Raw genomic sequence first — 17,101 nt, 5'->3', positions numbered from 1 at the left:
ATTAGAAGGGTACTTGACTATTCAAACTCAACGAAAAAAAGTTGCAACCCAATAAGTTAGGGCACTACTTTTCTCAAAGCTTCCAAATACCAAGCATTGCCTTTTTTTTTTTTGAAAAAACTTGGAATTTCGTTTTTAAATTAATGTATGAGGAATCGTATTACATTATAAATAATGTATGATAACATATTATCGTAATAGGTAAATGAAACATGCATTTAAACAAAATGATAGCAATAATATAAAGATCATGGATTAGATACATACGTATAAAAATATAGCAAATCTTAACAACATATGTACAAAGATATACATAGCATATATTGAAGATGAATAAGCAAAACGTACAAACATACAAAGCAATGATTAAAAATGTATGATATACAATTTAAAAAAAAGTAATATAGTATCAATATACACGTTCATAAAATATAACATCAAATAATAATTATAAAATAACATTTAACACCTAATGATTTATATAATAACATATAAAAGGATTAATATACATATAAATATAAAATTAAGTGAGCAATCGTTAACAAAATATATATAATACAAATAAAATATGATATTTAATAATAATTTTAAAATAGTATTTAATATACAATATATAATATATAATGACAAAAATTTATAAAAATAATAAAAATATTGGTTTAGAAAAATAATGTATAAAACACCAAATATGTAAAAATTTATATTTATAATAAAATAATTATATAATATCTATATAAATATAAGTTTAGAATAACATGAAATAAGTAATTAATGATGAAATATACGTATTATTATTATATTAAAATATCTTCAAAATGTATAATAATAGAATATAATTAAAGTAATTATTAACATATAAATAAAATAAGTATATAATACAAGTTAGAATCTTTAATAATAATAATATATAGATAAAAAACATAATAGTATAAAAAGGACATAATATAAAATAATTATAATATATAATATGAAAGTATATATGTATATAATATATATAAATAATTAATAAATATATAATACAAGTAAAATATAATAATAATATGTAAATAAGAATGTAAAATAATAATGTTTTGTGAAAAGTAATATATAATAAATAACAATAATATATAAAATAATTATATATAATATAAAAATAAGATTAAAAATAAAACAAATAACAATATAAAAAAATTATATATATAATAATAATAGAAATAAATATATAGGGTTAAATTTAAAGTTCAGCAAAATTACAGAGGCGAATTTAAAAAAAATAAAGCTGAATTAAGGTCCTAATTAAAACAAGCGTAAAACAAAAGTGACTCATCGGGCAAATCGCCCTATTCCCAAAACGGCAGCATTTTAATTCTGGACTTAAAATAGCTATTGCAGGGACTAAATTAAAAAGGAAACAGAATATTAGGGCCAAATCATAAGATAAGATAAACCTAATTTTAAAGGATAAAAATGCGGAAGGACCAATGGGATAATTAACCCAATAACAGAAAACACGCGGATCCTTTGGCTGGGTCGGGTCGACACACGGGTCTTTTTGTCTAAACAACGCCGTTTTAATGCTTATTGAATTAAGCAAAACGACGTCGTTTTAATAAAGGTATATAAACTAAAAAAACAGCAAAAATTTCATTTCTAAATCATTTTTTTAAAAAAAACAAAAGAGAAGAACCCAGAGTGCTCTCCTATTCCTCGGCCTGACCTCCGATGACGATTATCAGCCACCGACTCACGCGCTTCACGCGCCACTACGCACGGTGGTCAGAGGGTTAAAACCCTCGTTTTTTCAAGGCGAAAACTCAGGTAACTCTTTCACTTTACAATATTATCAGTTTTTACCGAAGATTAATTCATATATTTACAGAAAAATAAAAACAAAATATAAACTTAAATCACCTCTTAAAGAAACTGCTTGAACTTCTTTTTTATGAATATCTGTATGTATTTTATTCTCTCAACAATCCATCCCTTTACATTGTTCTGTTTCAGGGTTTTATAGCTACTGTTTACAACATAAATCTTTGGTATGTTCCTATTTGCTCGATTTCTTACCATATGCTGTTGGTACTGTCCCTTTTTGTTTCCTTTTGCAGGTGAGTGAAGAAATCCCGACAGAAGATGTGCCGATGATGGCGTGATGTGGCGCTAAAGTTACGGCGCTAATGGAGGGCTACTGGAACGTCACGAGTTAAAGGGTCACATCGCTTGGAATGCTTGCGGCGCAAACCCTAACTAGGGTTTCCTGAAGCTGAAGGCAGATTGGGCCAATTGGGCGGATTAAATCTTGGGTTTAGAGTATCAGGGGTAGGGTGTAAATGGGTCTGTTGGGTAGTTCTAATTTTGGGCCTACGGGCTATTGTAAATGGACTATCAAGGGACTGTTTAATTTTATTTTTTAATTAATTTAATTCTTGCAAGCCCGGGTAAATTTGGGCTATTACAGTAACTATTTTGATAGTTTACCCATTATCGTTAACGGTGACGATAAACTAACGTGGCACGTTAACTCATCATTTCAAACAAAAATTTTAGGTTAAATTATACAATTGATCTCCATATTTTTTTCATGTTGAGCAATTTAATTTTTTTCCTTTTATGTTTTTTTAACTTTCCTTTTTTTCTTTGTTTTCCATTCTCTTTTACTTCTCCCCCTGTTTTCCTCCCTTCTCCATCTCTTTTAACATAATTTTTCTATGTTTTCCATTTGTTAAAACTTTTTTATGTTTATGAAAAAAAGAAAAGGTGAAAGTTGAAACCAAAATAAAACTTGCTTCGTATATTCTCACCCCACAATTACAAACTCTCATCATCCATCATCACTTTAACGAACCAATTTGGATTTCTTAATGACCTAGTCCACAAGCTTACCTCATTTGAAGACCTCTCCAGTCGTGACTTATGGTAGTCCACCCTCAACAAAGTTTCTCGAGCCCGTTCCCCTAACCTCCTAACCAACCCCCATGACCACCTTATCTATCTTGCCTACAGCATTCTCGTCCCCTCGAAACTACATTGTTTCATAGATTCTTCAAACGAGCTCTACAATCTCAATGACTAAAATGACCACTATACAAAACTTACCATCAACTTTACCCAAACTAGTTTGGTTCCATGCTCTCTTTCTCTCTTTAGTTCATCCATTTTTGGCTTCCAATTAAGTTTGCTTGTGAATATCCAAGAAGGTTTAGATCAATTTTATCGTTTATTTAATTTATTCATTAAAAAATAAAAGAAAAGGAAATGAAGAATCTACGTGATTCTGTAGAAAATTGGAAATGAAAAAATTGTTTTGAATATAAAGAATCCAATCTATATATAAATTTGATTAATGATATGGTTTTTAGATTGATTAGTTAGATTCAATTTTAGTTTCAAATTTAGGTTATATTCAAATCTCGATTTGATTAAGAATGATTGATATTCACTTTAGGAATCATGTGAAAGAAATAAGGACTTAATTTATTTGGTGGGCAAAAATTATGTTTTTGCAGTGAAGAATATAAGAAGAGAGAAAAATAAAGGGGAAGAATAAAAGGAATATAAAGAAAAAAATTGCTTAAAAAATAAAAAGTATAAGGACTAATTTTAACAAATGGAAAACATAGAAAAACTTCGTTAAAAGAAATGGATAAGGGGGGAAGACAGAGGGAGAAGAAGAAGAGAATGGAAAATAAATAAAAAAGAAAAGAAAAGTTCAAAGAACATAAAAGAAAAAAATAAATTGCTCAAAATGAAAAAAAATATAGGGACCAATTGTATAATTTAACCTAAAATTTTAATTTGAAATGATGATTTAACGTGTCACGTCAGCTTACCATTACATTGTTAATGGCAATTAACAATCAGTGACTAAAATGTTACAACACGATAACGTAAATAATTAAAATGTAACATTTCAAACATAAGTGACTAAAATGTAACCTGAGGTAAACAAAAGTGACTATTTTGGTACTTTACCCTTAAAATATTTATGTATTTTTATACATTTCTTTGAATTTTTTATAATTAGAATCAAATTGACATCATTTGTAAATTTTGAGGGTTAATTTTTTAAAATTATGACTAAATTGATATAATATGTAAAATCTAAGGGCTAAATTTTTTATTATGTAACGCCCCCTTACCCGAGACCGTCGCTGGAGTCGAGCATGAGACAAAACTTATTTTAGCATTTAAACAAGTTCAAAAAAATTTCATAGTAAACTGTCCATCTGCGTCACAGTTGTAAAAAAAATCATATCTCGAGTTACGAAACTCAAAATCCAATTTCGTAATTTTTTCCTGAAACTAGACTCATATATCTACTTAATAATTTTTTTATAGAATTTTTGGTAGGGCCAATTAGTACAGTTTATTAGTTAAAGTCTCCCCTATTTCAGGGTTCGGCTACTCTGACCCCTGTGCACTACAAATCAAATTTCTTCCTGTACAGAGATCCAACGACTATTCCGTTTATTTTTCTTAAAAATAAACTCAATAAGGAATCCATACATATAAAGTTTGAGTTATAATTATTTTTACAGAATTTATGGTGAATTTCTAAAGACAGAATATGGGATCCGGAAATTTCTCTGACCCTGTTTTACCAAAACGTAAATATTTCATAAAATACAACTCTTTTACCTATTTTGTTTCTTCCACATGAAAATAGATTCATTAAGCTTCAATTTCATATTTATTCATCATCTAATTATATCTCTACTATTTTTAGTGATTTTTCAAACTCACGTCACTACTGCTGTGTGATTCTGTTTTATAGCTAATTTCACCATTTTATGGATTTCCATAGATTAGTTAGCACATAAAGCATACGTGTTATCAAATATAATCTCGATTAGCCCTCCAATAGCTAATCATTCTCAAACATTTCCATGCCATCCATGAGCTATATCATAAGATTATATACACAAAAGGATTATAATGCTATACATGCCATATTCCCAAAATATGCAAGCCACCATACCGAGATGGTCCGTTGATAGTGTGAGCGTGCCTCCGACCGTCCTGATCTCCAAAACGGTTTGTAAAAACTACAAGGAATGGAAGGGAGGGAGTAAGCATAAATGCTTAGTAAGTTCACATGCAAATAACAAATAACTTAACAAAGCAATTATACCAACCAACATTAGCATAATATCACCAAAACATATATCACATTTCTATTCATCATTCATTGTCTTACTACATTATTGTTGTCGTATCAAGTCTCAACCCGAGGGTTAAGTACATACCTGTCAAAAGTGCCCATTCCACAACACTTACCAATACATCACTTGCATCTTGAGTATTCTTCCATTTCACTAGAATTTTACCCGTTGAACACATCGTAATATAACTCGGATACATAGAAAGTTTGCACATAAGTGCCACATATGTAGCCAAGCTACCATGTAACCCGCCCATAAGCGAACTCGGACTCAACTCAACGAGCTCGGGCGTTCGCATCCATAAGTGAGCTTGGACTCAACTCAACGAGCTCGGATGCCTAGTTACATCTCATGAACTCGGACTCAACTCAACGAGCTCGAACATTCGCATCCATAAGTGAACTCAAACTCAACTCAACAAACTCGGATGCCCAAATATCCTAATCTATTCCGAAGGTTCAACGGGACTTTCCTCGTTCGTACTCCTTTACAATTCTCCTTGGAATACCAATGACGATACTTCGGTAGTCTTTCACATTTTTCACATAATTCATAAAATTTTTGCATGTTGTCCAACAATGACCACAAAGCATAGAATTGCATGATAACAATCATAATATCGTATAAATAGAATTAAATGATTTAAAATAACGGTTATATTACAATATTTACATATGAACTTACCTCGATACAAAATGAGAATAGTCGAGCCTATTCCTCGTAAACTTTATTTTTCCCCCGATCTCGACTCGAATCTCTTTTCTCTTGATCTATAATACCAAATTAATTTATTTAATACACACATTCATCAAAACAGCCCCTAATACGAACTTTTGCAAAATTACCATTTTGCCCCTAAACTTTCACATATTTACACTTTTTCCCCAAGGCTCGTAAATTAAACCTATTCCTATTTCTTATGTTTTATGACATGTTGATCATTTTTCCCTTCTATAGCAATATCCAATTCTCACTCTAACATGTATTTATGAACAATAGGTATTTTTACCGATTATGTCATTTTAGTCATTTTTACGAAAAAATCACATAGAAAAAGTTGTTTAACACAATCTCAAACTTCATATTCTACCATAAAACATCAAAATTCATACATATCATCCATGGGTAAAATTTTAAATATAAACCCTAGCTCAAAATATTGGTAGAAATAGGTAAACCGAGCTACGAGGATTTCAAAAATGTCAAGAACATTAAAAACGGGCATAGAAATCACTTACAATCAAGGCTTAAAAGTTTTGAAACCCTAGCTATGGTGGAGAGCAAAATTTGGCAGCAAATAATGGAGAAGATGATCATTTTTGTGTTATTTTTCCCATTTTATTTCATTTAATATCCAAATGACCAAAATGCCCTTCCTTATTAAACTTTCAAAAATTTCATCCATGTCCAATTTTTGTCCATATACTTAAAAATTGGTCAAATTGCTATTTAAGGCCTCCTAATTAATATTTCAAAGCAATTTCATACTAGAAACTTCTAGAATGCAAGTTTTGTAACTTATTCAATTTAGTCCCTAACTTCAAATTAAGCACTTTATGTATAGAATTTCTTCACGAATCACGCAATCATATCATAAACCTCAAAATAATCATAAAATAATTATTTCTATCTCAGATTTGTGGTCTTGAAACCACTATTCCGATTAGGCCCTAATTCGGGATATCACATATTATATCTATTTTTTTTAATTGTCACATTAGCTTCTTGTTTGTGAATTTGACGAGAGTGACCAAGATGACCAAATGATGTAACGTGGATACTTAAATTGTAAATTTTTTATTTTAGATGCCTAAAATAAAAAAAAATTTATAATTGAATGATTATGTGTGGAATTTGCCCTATTTTTTTTTCACTTGCTTTGTGGATCTATATTTGTTTGTTTATCTGTCCATTAGCTTATTTGACTAACAAACTAGTTTCAAGTTATCGAAAAAAGAAAAAGAAAAAAGCTTGAATTGCTAAACCATTTTTCTAGAAGTTTGTGTTTTTAAGGAAAAGTGGTTGAATTGACAAGTTTATTAGCCTTTGATAGAGAATGGTTTATTAAGGTAAACCATCAAAGTAGTCACTTTTTTTTGTCTAAGGTTACAATTTAATTTCTTATGTTTGAAATGCTACGTTTTAGTCACTTACGCTATCGATTTGTTACAAAATGGTCACTCAACTGTTAAAATATGTTATCTCCCAAACGGTAGTCTAACGTGACAGTTAAAATGAGTTTTAAATGTCAACGTGGATACTCAACTGAGATGAGAAAAGTTAAAAGTTCTTTTTATGAAAATAGGATACAAAATTTTACCTTAAAACCCAATTTCCTTCAAATTTTTTTTAAAAATGCAACAATTAATTTTTTTTGTTACCATCAGAGAAAAGAACAGAAGAGCGAAACAACAAAAGAAGAAGAAGAAGAAGAAATGAACGCACCAACTTCTATACTTGTTTGCTATTGTGGTTTCCCGGCTATGTTGAGAACTTCGTGGTTAATGAAAATTCAAAGTAGGAGATTTTTCGGGTATCCAAATTATGGGAATGGGAGAACGCATTGTTGCCGTTTTTTTTTTTCTATTGGTTTGATCCACCTATGACACCTCGTCCAAATTTATGGTTTTTTTAGTCAAAATAGAAACTAAATCTAAAAGAAAAAGGAGACCAAGGGTTCTTTTTTTTCTAGTTCAAGGATTAATTTGATGCATTTTTTTATTATTTCGGGAAGCCAAATTAACATTTTCCTTTAATTAATTTAGAAAATTCAATTAATTAAGTTTATTTAATTAAAAATCAATTAACTTACTTGGTTGGACATCCATGTTGACATTTTAAACCCATTTTAAATGTCATGCCGAATTGTCATTTGCAAGGTAACATATCTTAACAGTAAAGTGACAATTTCATAACAAATGATAACATAAGTGACTAAAATGTAACATTTCAAACATAAGTGACTAAAATATAACTTGAGGTAAACAAAAGTGACTATGTTGATAGTTTACCCTTCAATTAAAAACATTTTTTTTTGGATTTTTCATGTCAATTTATATTGTTTATGTTTGGGGTTTGTTGTTGTCCCTCTCAATAATATCGTTTTTAAAGTTTGAATCTCATTCTTCTATCGGAAGTGCAATGACCCTTTGCATTGCACCTAATATTTAGTGGTCTCAATTAAAAGCATTGTTGTCCAAAACATTAAAGTATAAAGGAAAGGTCAAATATACATTTTGGTAATTGAACTTGGTTTCAAGGTTTAAATTAGCACCTAAGGTTTCTGGGTCCAATTAGGTACTTGAACTTGGCTTTAAAATTCAAATTGATACCTAAAGTTTAATTTGGTCTAATTAGGTGATTGAACTTAGCTTGTTGGTTTAAATTGGTACTTGAACTTGACTTTTTGGTCCAAATTGGTACTTATGGTAAATGACTTATTTGAAACAATTTGAACTACGAAGCTAATTTGAACAAAAAAGTCAAGTTTAAATATCAAATTAGACAAAAAAAAACTTTTAAGTATCAAATTGAACCTTGAAGGTTAAGATACCAAAATGTATATTTACCCTAAAAGAAAATTATAACTACTCTGGGTTGGGTGCAAATGCATTGGGTTCGTAATCTAAACTCCTAAACACCAAAAGATTGATTTGGGCTAACCCAAAAAAACCTGCTCAAAAAACACTATTGAAAAACCCAGCATTTTGCAAACCAAACCAACAGTCATTAAAGAACGAGAGTCCTCGTGTTTTTCCCACTTTGCTTCAGGTTCAGCTGCTTCTTGTTCATGGGGGTTTCAGGGTTTATCAAGGGCTTTAAACTCCTCCATAGAACCAAACCCAGAATCAGATTACACCCTTATGGTTATATTCAAAGGAGAGATTTCTTAGACACCAAAATTCTCAACAGCAGTGACTCTCTTCTTCCTGTTCTGATCGTTGGTGCAGGGCCTGTTGGCCTCGTTCTCTCTGTTCTTCTCACCAAATTTGGTATCGTCTTTAACCTAAAAGTTTCTTTCTTTTTTCATTATAAACCAAAGTAAATAGAGCACATTTTCAACTTTTATGAGGTTCATTTACATGGAATTTGTCTAATTGGTTATAGCGCTTTTATACGTTAATTCACCTTTTCCATTTGTTAATCGAATTTTAGGTCGATCAATGCAACTCATTATGATTTTTTTTTTCCTTTTAATATGTTTAAAGTATGTAGCTTGTGACTAGTGATGCCTTGTAGGGATAAAATGCACGGTTTTGGAGAAAAACAAGGGGTTTTCAAAGCACCCCCAAGCTCATTTTATCAATAATCGAACTATGGAGGTTGGTTTTATTTCTCTATGGAAGATTTGAGTGTAATATGTTTAGTGGAGGTATATTGAGCTTAATAGTAACTGTTCATTGTTAGGTGTTTCGGAAATTGGATGGATTAGCAGAGGAGATTCAAAGGTCACAACCACCTGTAGATTTATGGGGAAAATTCATATATTGTACTTCACTAACTGGCTCTATCCTAGGTTCAGTGGACCATATGCATCCTCAAGGTTCGATTCTATTGTCTCTATGGTTTTTATATATTGTAGGCTTGCCAGTTGCTGATTCCAGCTCAGCTCCATTAGTTTTAACACTTTTTCTTAAATTTCATGCATTTTTTATTACTATTTTAATGGAATAGTTGTCTAAAGACTATCTGCATCCATTGTCAGATTTTGAAAAAATTGTTAGTCCAGTCTCTGTTGCACACTTCTCGCAATACAAGTTAACTAGGTTACTTGTTAAACTGTTGGAGAATCTTGGTTTCGGTATTCACACGTTAGAAGGTCCTGACAGCCTTGATCATGAGCCACTCAGGGGAGGGGAAATCTTGATGGGGTATGAGTGTGTCTCCATTGACACAACTGATGAATGTGTTACTGCAACTGTTTCCTTTTCCAAGGAAGGTAAGTTGTTGATGAGAAAAATTCAATCTAAAATTCTTATTGGCGCTGATGGTGCTGGAAGTATGGTACGGAAGCTCGTTGGAATAGATTTGAAAGGCGAAAAAGACTTGCAAAAGCTTGTGAGTGTTCATTTCTGGAGCAAAGACCTTGGAAGATACCTACTTAATGAGAGGCCTGGGATGCTATTCTTCATTTTCAACACCGAAGTTATTGGGGTTATTGTTGCTCATGATCTTACTCAAGGGGAATTTGTATTACAGGTATTAGAGGATTTAGGAAATATTCAGTATCTCTGTTACTTTAAAATGCACTATATACTGAAGATGTTTTATTGATCATCATCTTGCAGATCCCGTTCTATCCTCCTCAACAGAACCTGGAAGATTTCAGCCCTGAGGTATTTCTTTTCACCATTGATTTGGAAAATACCAGTTGGATGAAGAATAGCTTACATTTAAGGGGCACTGGCTAGTTCCACCAATTTAGGTCATTGGGACTGGAAACGTAATAAGCTATAGAAAACTAAAAAGTAACGTATCTCTTTGTAGTATAATTTTCTCTGGTAGTTATCACTTATTAGGTGATTTAGGCCTTATGGGATATGCTTACATGGACATCTTGATTAAATTAAGTGCATGGCTGATTTTATAAGATATAACGCGTAAATAACAGCCACTTCACAAACCTTGATAGCAATTTCTTTGAAGTTTGCAACTTTTTGTAGATATGCAAGAAGTTAATACTCAAATTGGTTGGTCAAGAGCTTTCAGATATAGATGTGATTGACATTAAGCCATGGGTGATGCATGCTGAAGTTGCTGAAAGATTTGTTTGTGGCAATAATCAAATAATGCTCTGTGGAGATGCTGCCCACCGTTTCCCTCCTGCTGGTGGTTTTGGTGAGTAGCACTCATTTATGCTGACCAGAAAAATCTGCATATCTATCATTCAGGATTGGCATTTTTTCTCACCTGCAGCTGGCTACTCTATAACATTGATTATGAAATAATATCTCTCTTTTTCCTGGTTGAATGGAGGGAGTAAACAGAAAGAACCTGTTAAGGTGATGGCTTTTAGTGTAGCACAATCTCCGCGTGTTATAAAATAGTTGTATCACAAATAATACTTATTAGGTTTGGTAAAGTGATGTCCCCTTGCATGCTAGTTATGGCATGGAAAGAACTATTTATAGGATTTCAACATGGACTCTGCAGGGATGAATACAGGAATCCAGGATGCTCATAACCTGGCTTGGAAGATTGCTTCTCTACTGAACGGTGTTGCACCAACTTCCATACTTGCCACATATGAAACAGAACGTAAGCCGGTATTGCTTCAGCCTTCTTAGCTTGTCTTCTCATTTTGTTTTATTTGGATTTTCATTGATCATTGACTTCCATGTTTATTGCATTGTCAGATTGCTGTTTTCAATACAGCTCTTAGTGTTCAGAACTTCAGAGCAGCAATGGCAGTTCCTGCAACTCTTGGTCTTGATCCAACTGTTGCAAATTCCGGTAAATTAATGCTGCTATTGCACTGAAAATCCAATTGTTTAACTTGAGCCGTTGCATATCTTGAGGGTAGATATTTTGGTTTCAGCTCACCAGTAATCATTGTTCTTCTTTTTGCTTGTGATGCAGTTCATCAAGTTATTAATAAGGGGTTTGGTTCCATTTTACCATCTAGCATGCAGAAGGCCATTTTGGATGGAATTTTCTCGATTGGCCGTTCACAGCTTTCAGAGTTTATTTTAAATGAAAATAACCCACTTGGGTCATCAAGGCTTGCTAAACTAAGGCATATTTTTGAAGAAGGAAAGAGCCTTCAACTCCAATTTCCTGCTGAGGATCTTGGATTTAGGTATCAATATCGTTTTATAAAATTAATTGAAACTTACAACTATCATAGTAGATGGAATTAAACAATTTCTGAGATTTTTATTACCATATTAATCTTTTAAAGAATGGGTATAGTGTCTCTCTTAATCCATGCATGGGTGTCAGATACCTTGAAGGAGCACTTGTTCCAGATAGTGACGATGTTGTGCCTGCTCCAGAGTTGCCAACTGGCCGTAGAAGGGATTATGTTCCCTGTGCAGATCCAGGGTCAAGGCTACCCCATATGAAGGCTAAGGTTTTATCAAATTTTCCAAGTGAGGTATATATTCTCGCTATGCTCGTTTTGGTTTTTGCCTTTTCTTGTTTTCTTCTTTCGCTTATATTTGCTTGTTAAGTTGGAGTTGCTTATTGTGATCTTATCTTGACACCGAGACATAACACAAAGCCCATCTTTCCATCATCCATATAGAAGTATTCTATAAAATCCTATACAAAATTCTCGTAAGTCAAATTTGCATATGAAAATAAATAGGAATTTCCATTTTGTTTACACTTTTAAATAAAGTAGTAACGTTCAATACTAGAGTAGATTCTAAGTTCATCTGAGGGCTCCTGCATTCTAGATTTTTGAGCTCAGGTTATTTGTACAAGTACAAGAAGGAATGAACAGCCACATTCAATAAATATAGTCACACATCAGATCAAGCCTCATTTCAGGGTATCATATAAAATCATCCAATAACATTAATCGATCAATAAGACATGTATGCTAACTGTTAAAGAGTCATTATCATCTCAGTAGGGAATTTCATAAGTTCATAAATCATTGGAAAACATGTGTAATTCTTCCAATAGCATATCAAGCAAATCTTGTATTCAGTATTTGGTCTTTAAAACTCATAAATCTTCATAACTTCTAGCTACTATCACTGTTATAACCTGTGGTCAGAGCTATATCAACAATATCATTCTCATTATTACTACTAACTATTATAATCCCTTAGAGGAGTTGTGTTATAGGGAGCCTTTTGTTATTGTTTAAAGGTCAATATAGAAGAGTAGAATTGATCCCTAAGAACAGGGATAATTACACTAAGAGTAGTTCTGTCTTCTATGGTTTTGCTAATGGGTTATCGCAGTTAGCACACGACCTTGGTAATTCACCACAAAAGATGAAGCTTTATGAGTTGTAAAAAATCTATGATTTGCTTGGTATGATAAATTGTTGGTGAATGATACCTGTTTTTCATTGATTTATGAACTCCGAAGCATGATTGCTGGATGATTTCAAAGCATGCTGCAATTTCGTTTTTAGCTAATTGGCTTAAAATTATTGCAGGAAACCATTTCTACACTAGATCTTGTATCTGAAAACAAAGTCGAGTTCCTTCTTATTATAGCACCAATGGAGGAGTCTTATAATCTTGCTCAAGCTGCCTTTAAGGTTGCTGAGGAATATAAGGTTTCGACCAAGGTATGCATACTATGGCCAGCTGATTCTGTTACCAGAGTTCAGCCTGGGAGCAAAGCAAAATTAGCACCTTGGAAGAATTACATAGATGTTATAGAGGTCAAAAGGTCATTGGATTCATCATCATGGTGGAGTACTTGTCAGATGACGGAGCAAGGGGCCATTCTAGTCAGGCCAGACGAGCACATTGCTTGGCGTTCAAAGTCAAGAGTTGTCGGGGATCTTTATTCGAAGATGAAAATAGTTTTTTCTACTGTTTTAGGTTTCGAGTCAATGAACAGTTGAAGACTCCAAGACTTGGAATACCGGTCAGTTGTATTGCTTCATGCGAAATAAAATACCTCAGCTAGAATATTCTTTATTATTTATAGGGTTTAGAGCTTATTTTGCAACTCTAATGTAATCGTGCTGCAATGGATCTACCCTTTGCTGCATCTGTTTTAATATTATGAGGGTACCTGCAGGTACATTTCCTTAAGAAAATCAAAGCTCAATCACACTTGAGTATCACTCGAGTCCAGCATTGGAATACTTGAATTCAGTTTTGCTTGAACCTGAATTCAAATGTTTTTCAAGCTGAACTCGAGTAGCTTGCAAGTAAAATAATCTCATTTCCATCATTAAAACTGTTGAAAGCTTCTGATTTTCATTTCCCACTGCCATTGCTCATCATTTACGTCTGAACCACAGGTCCCAAATTAACAAATAAGTTGATGTTCCAGTAAAATAACCATGCTAAAAATTGGTCAAGAATGAAAAAGGCTAGTACTAGAACCCTAGAACTGATAGAGATATATAGCAGAAACAATTTACATTTGATCAGATCTAGCAAGTCCCAGGGTTTCCATTTACATGTAACAAGCTATCATCATTAGACCACACAACTCATTTAAAAGTTGCAACTGCTACTGGTTAAATGAATTAAAACTCCTAAGTAACAACATGCTTTTATAAACACCTGAAAGCTTAGCATTCAAATCCGAGAAATCACCCTTTGGGGGAAAAGGTCAGGGGAGTTGAAGTTTCGCTTGTGTGGCAGTCCAAATTCAAACATCAACGCAATTGCCAAATGATATAACATCCATGCGCATCAACTTTTATCTAGCATCCAGGAAAATAAAATAGCCAACAACAGATGTAACAATACCAAGCAATCCACCAGCAGCAACCTGGAATGGGAATGGAAGGTTGAAATTGTGAGTAGCTATCCTTGTAGATAATTCTTACATTATGAACAACTATCTCGGATGATATTACTTGTAGCGCCTGATGTTATTAGAAGCATATACTGGAGATTATTGCTGTTTAGCATCCACATGTAGATCAATATGTTAAAAACATAACCCAGATTCTATAGCAATTAAGACCTTTGAAACATCCATTGTTCCGAAAGAAAACATAATAAGTCAGGGATTATAACATCTCGATAATTTGAAGTTATTGCGAGGATCAAGTAATCATTGCCAAAAATCTGCTAAGCAAGTGTACCTGGGGAGGGGTGTGACCAAGAAGTTCACGTAACGGTCTGCTCTCAGCCAGAGGATGCTCAGCAGGCAATTCGTATACAATTTGATTCAGGACCTGAAGAACATATAATTTTGGCAATGATACATGAAAGAAATCAAGTTTAAACCAAGCGATTATGCATCTCATTTTGTAAAGAGAGAATGCAATATACAACTAGAGCTTCCGTAAAATCCTAATTACTAGAAAAGGATAGGTAGAGGCATGGCGGAAACTTGAGTTTTGGAGAAGAGATGGAATGAGAATATAAATAGAAAACACCAGCAATAGAATCAAACCTCTGCCTGCCGTCCAGCATGTAATCTCACACCGGTTGCATCATACATTACCTGCAAATCAATCCAACACATCAAAATTCAATCTACGATGTAGGCAGTACCAGTGATACGAGAAACCTACTCATATGATCGTAACTCATAATGCATTTTGCTCAGGTATCAGAAATCGATATTAGAAGAGAACCTAGCTTAGCACCAGCAGGGATGAAGAAAGCAGCATCTTAAAATCATGTCAGACTACACAATTTGATCTTTTATACATAGATTATGAGCCAACCATAAAACAAGAAACAAAAGAACATACGATGCAGGCTAAGATTAATGCGGTCGCAAATAATGCTCCTCCAAAACCTTCTTGGAACCCAATAGCTGTAGCAAGAGCGGTGACTGTAGAAGAATGGGATGAAGGCATCCCTCCAGATCCCACTAGTTGCTTGAGATCCCATTGTTTTTCCTTGTACCTGCAAAACTTTAAACCTTTAACATTTGTACCACAAAACTAATTATAAAGTGTACAGAAGAACACGTGCAAATAGCAAAGCAAAAACGGCCACACTATTAATCAGCTCCACAAGCTTGCCACCCCCAAGTCTATGTAATGTATCAATTATCTGCATTAGTAGCCAAAATGGTTCTTTGTGCAAAGTTTTTGTTCCCTATTTCATAACAAAATGCTACCAAATGAGTGATGAAAAGAATGTAAAAGAAAGCATTAAAACTAAAAAAATATTCTATCATTACAGAATAGGAATTGCATCAAGCAAGAGCTGACCAGAATCACGTCTTGAAAAATCAAAGAAACCCCAATCGAAGATATATACATACACACATATATATAAATGCCTGAAAATATAGCTGAATTTTGGGTGTATTCCTGAACCAGATCAAATCAATGAAACACCCCCAAGATCTATATATAAAAATAATAATGTCGACATTGGCATATTTGGTAGTTGAAATCAATTAGTTATTATCTACAATTACATAAGCCAGATATAAAACCAAATCAAAATATGAAGTAAACAAATATGAAGACCCTTCGTTCCATCAAAACAACAATTATCCAATTTAAAAACTCCTTAAAAGATTGTCAAATATTGGAATAGAAAAGGTGGAGAAAGAAAGAAACCCATTAAAGAAACAAACAAAGATCTAAGATTCATTGAAGCCAAAACAAATGTGTGTAAAAATATATATAATCAATAGAGAGGGGGGGTACCAGGAGGTGAAGAACTTGATGGTTTGGGCAATAACAAAGGCAATAAAAGCAGAAATAAGAGGGTAATTGGTAAGAATGGAGGACCAGGAGGAAGACATTGGGAAAGACAATAGCTGTTATTTCATTCAAATTTTAATTGTTGGTTTGATTTGTTTAATGTAGATTCTTTCCTTGTTATCAAGGGAGGGGGGCAATATTGAAATCTTATTGATGAAACAAAACAAAACCAAACCAATAATTAGATTCAGAAAAAAAAAGGAAGAAATGGGGAAAAATCAAAGGTGGGATGTTGGGAAGGGTATATGTATAGGAGGAATGAAGAAAGAGCGGATTAGGTGGCGACTTTGATGAATCCTTTTTGAAAGCAGGGAAGAGAAAGAGGGGTTTGCTTGAATTGAATGGAAGGCGAAATGTGGGAAATAATGGCATGTTTTTGCTGTGGGTTTTCAATGTCAACAAACAACTAACGGTCTTTGCCATCTCCAAGGTTCCAACTGAATATGCCACTTCTTGTTCCTAATCATCTCTGGAATATACCCCCTCCAATCCATTACTCCATCCACCTCCTTATCCCATCCGCAAGTTTTTACCAATTTGGGTCAAACTAAACTCGCGGAATAGTCTTAACCATTCTACACTCTTTCAAATCATTACCCTCCATTTCTCTTACTAATAATTTAAAAACTTATAT

At 33.0% G+C, this 17,101-nt stretch overlaps 2 protein-coding genes across 2 annotated transcripts; one reads left to right on the top strand and one right to left on the bottom strand.

Annotated features, from left to right (window-relative positions):
* The first annotated feature begins 8,819 nt into the window (after positions 1-8,819).
* LOC108476351 (uncharacterized) lies at positions 8,820-13,877 on the top strand. The gene is made up of 11 exons (XM_017778546.2): positions 8,820-9,133; positions 9,381-9,463; positions 9,549-9,684; positions 9,847-10,340; positions 10,430-10,477; positions 10,805-10,979; positions 11,295-11,407; positions 11,498-11,594; positions 11,721-11,940; positions 12,084-12,237; positions 13,258-13,877. Exons 1-11 carry the CDS (start codon positions 8,932-8,934, stop codon positions 13,672-13,674), a joined length of 2,139 nt encoding a protein of 712 aa, XP_017634035.1. The 5' UTR covers positions 8,820-8,931; the 3' UTR covers positions 13,675-13,877.
* Positions 13,878-14,032: 155 nt separating this feature from the next.
* Positions 14,033-17,101, bottom strand: LOC108476352 (uncharacterized). Its single transcript, XM_017778547.2, has 5 exons — positions 16,411-17,101; positions 15,496-15,652; positions 15,192-15,242; positions 14,878-14,970; positions 14,033-14,558 (listed from the first exon to the last, which is right to left on the bottom strand). The coding sequence occupies exons 1-5, from the start codon at positions 16,506-16,508 to the stop codon at positions 14,487-14,489; spliced, it is 471 nt and encodes a 156-aa protein (XP_017634036.1). The 5' UTR covers positions 16,509-17,101; the 3' UTR covers positions 14,033-14,486.

This window comes from Gossypium arboreum, chromosome 3 (assembly GCF_025698485.1).
Source record: "Gossypium arboreum isolate Shixiya-1 chromosome 3, ASM2569848v2, whole genome shotgun sequence".
Taxonomy (NCBI): Eukaryota; Viridiplantae; Streptophyta; class Magnoliopsida; order Malvales; family Malvaceae; genus Gossypium; species Gossypium arboreum.
The sequence above is the reverse complement of the archived record's forward strand: the minus strand, read 5'-3'. Positions and strand labels throughout refer to the sequence as shown.

What these genes read in the sequence shown, in the direction of transcription:
- LOC108476351 (XM_017778546.2), top strand. Translation starts at nt 8,932, where the DNA reads ATGGGGGTTTCAGGGTTTATCAAGGGCTTTAAACTCCTCCATAGAACC. An exon ending in TGTTCTTCTCACCAAATTTG is followed by an intron (nt 9,134 to 9,380) that starts GTATCGTCTTTA and finishes GATGCCTTGTAG; the next exon opens with GGATAAAATGCACGGTTTTG. An exon ending in TCAATAATCGAACTATGGAG is followed by an intron (nt 9,464 to 9,548) that starts GTTGGTTTTATT and finishes GTTCATTGTTAG; the next exon opens with GTGTTTCGGAAATTGGATGG.
- LOC108476352 (XM_017778547.2), bottom strand. Translation starts at nt 16,508, where the DNA reads ATGTCTTCCTCCTGGTCCTCCATTCTTACCAATTACCCTCTTATTTCT. An exon ending in CATTAATCTTAGCCTGCATC is followed by an intron (nt 15,243 to 15,495) that starts GTATGTTCTTTT and finishes ATTGATTTGCAG; the next exon opens with GTAATGTATGATGCAACCGG. An exon ending in ATGCTGGACGGCAGGCAGAG is followed by an intron (nt 14,971 to 15,191) that starts GTTTGATTCTAT and finishes TATGTTCTTCAG; the next exon opens with GTCCTGAATCAAATTGTATA.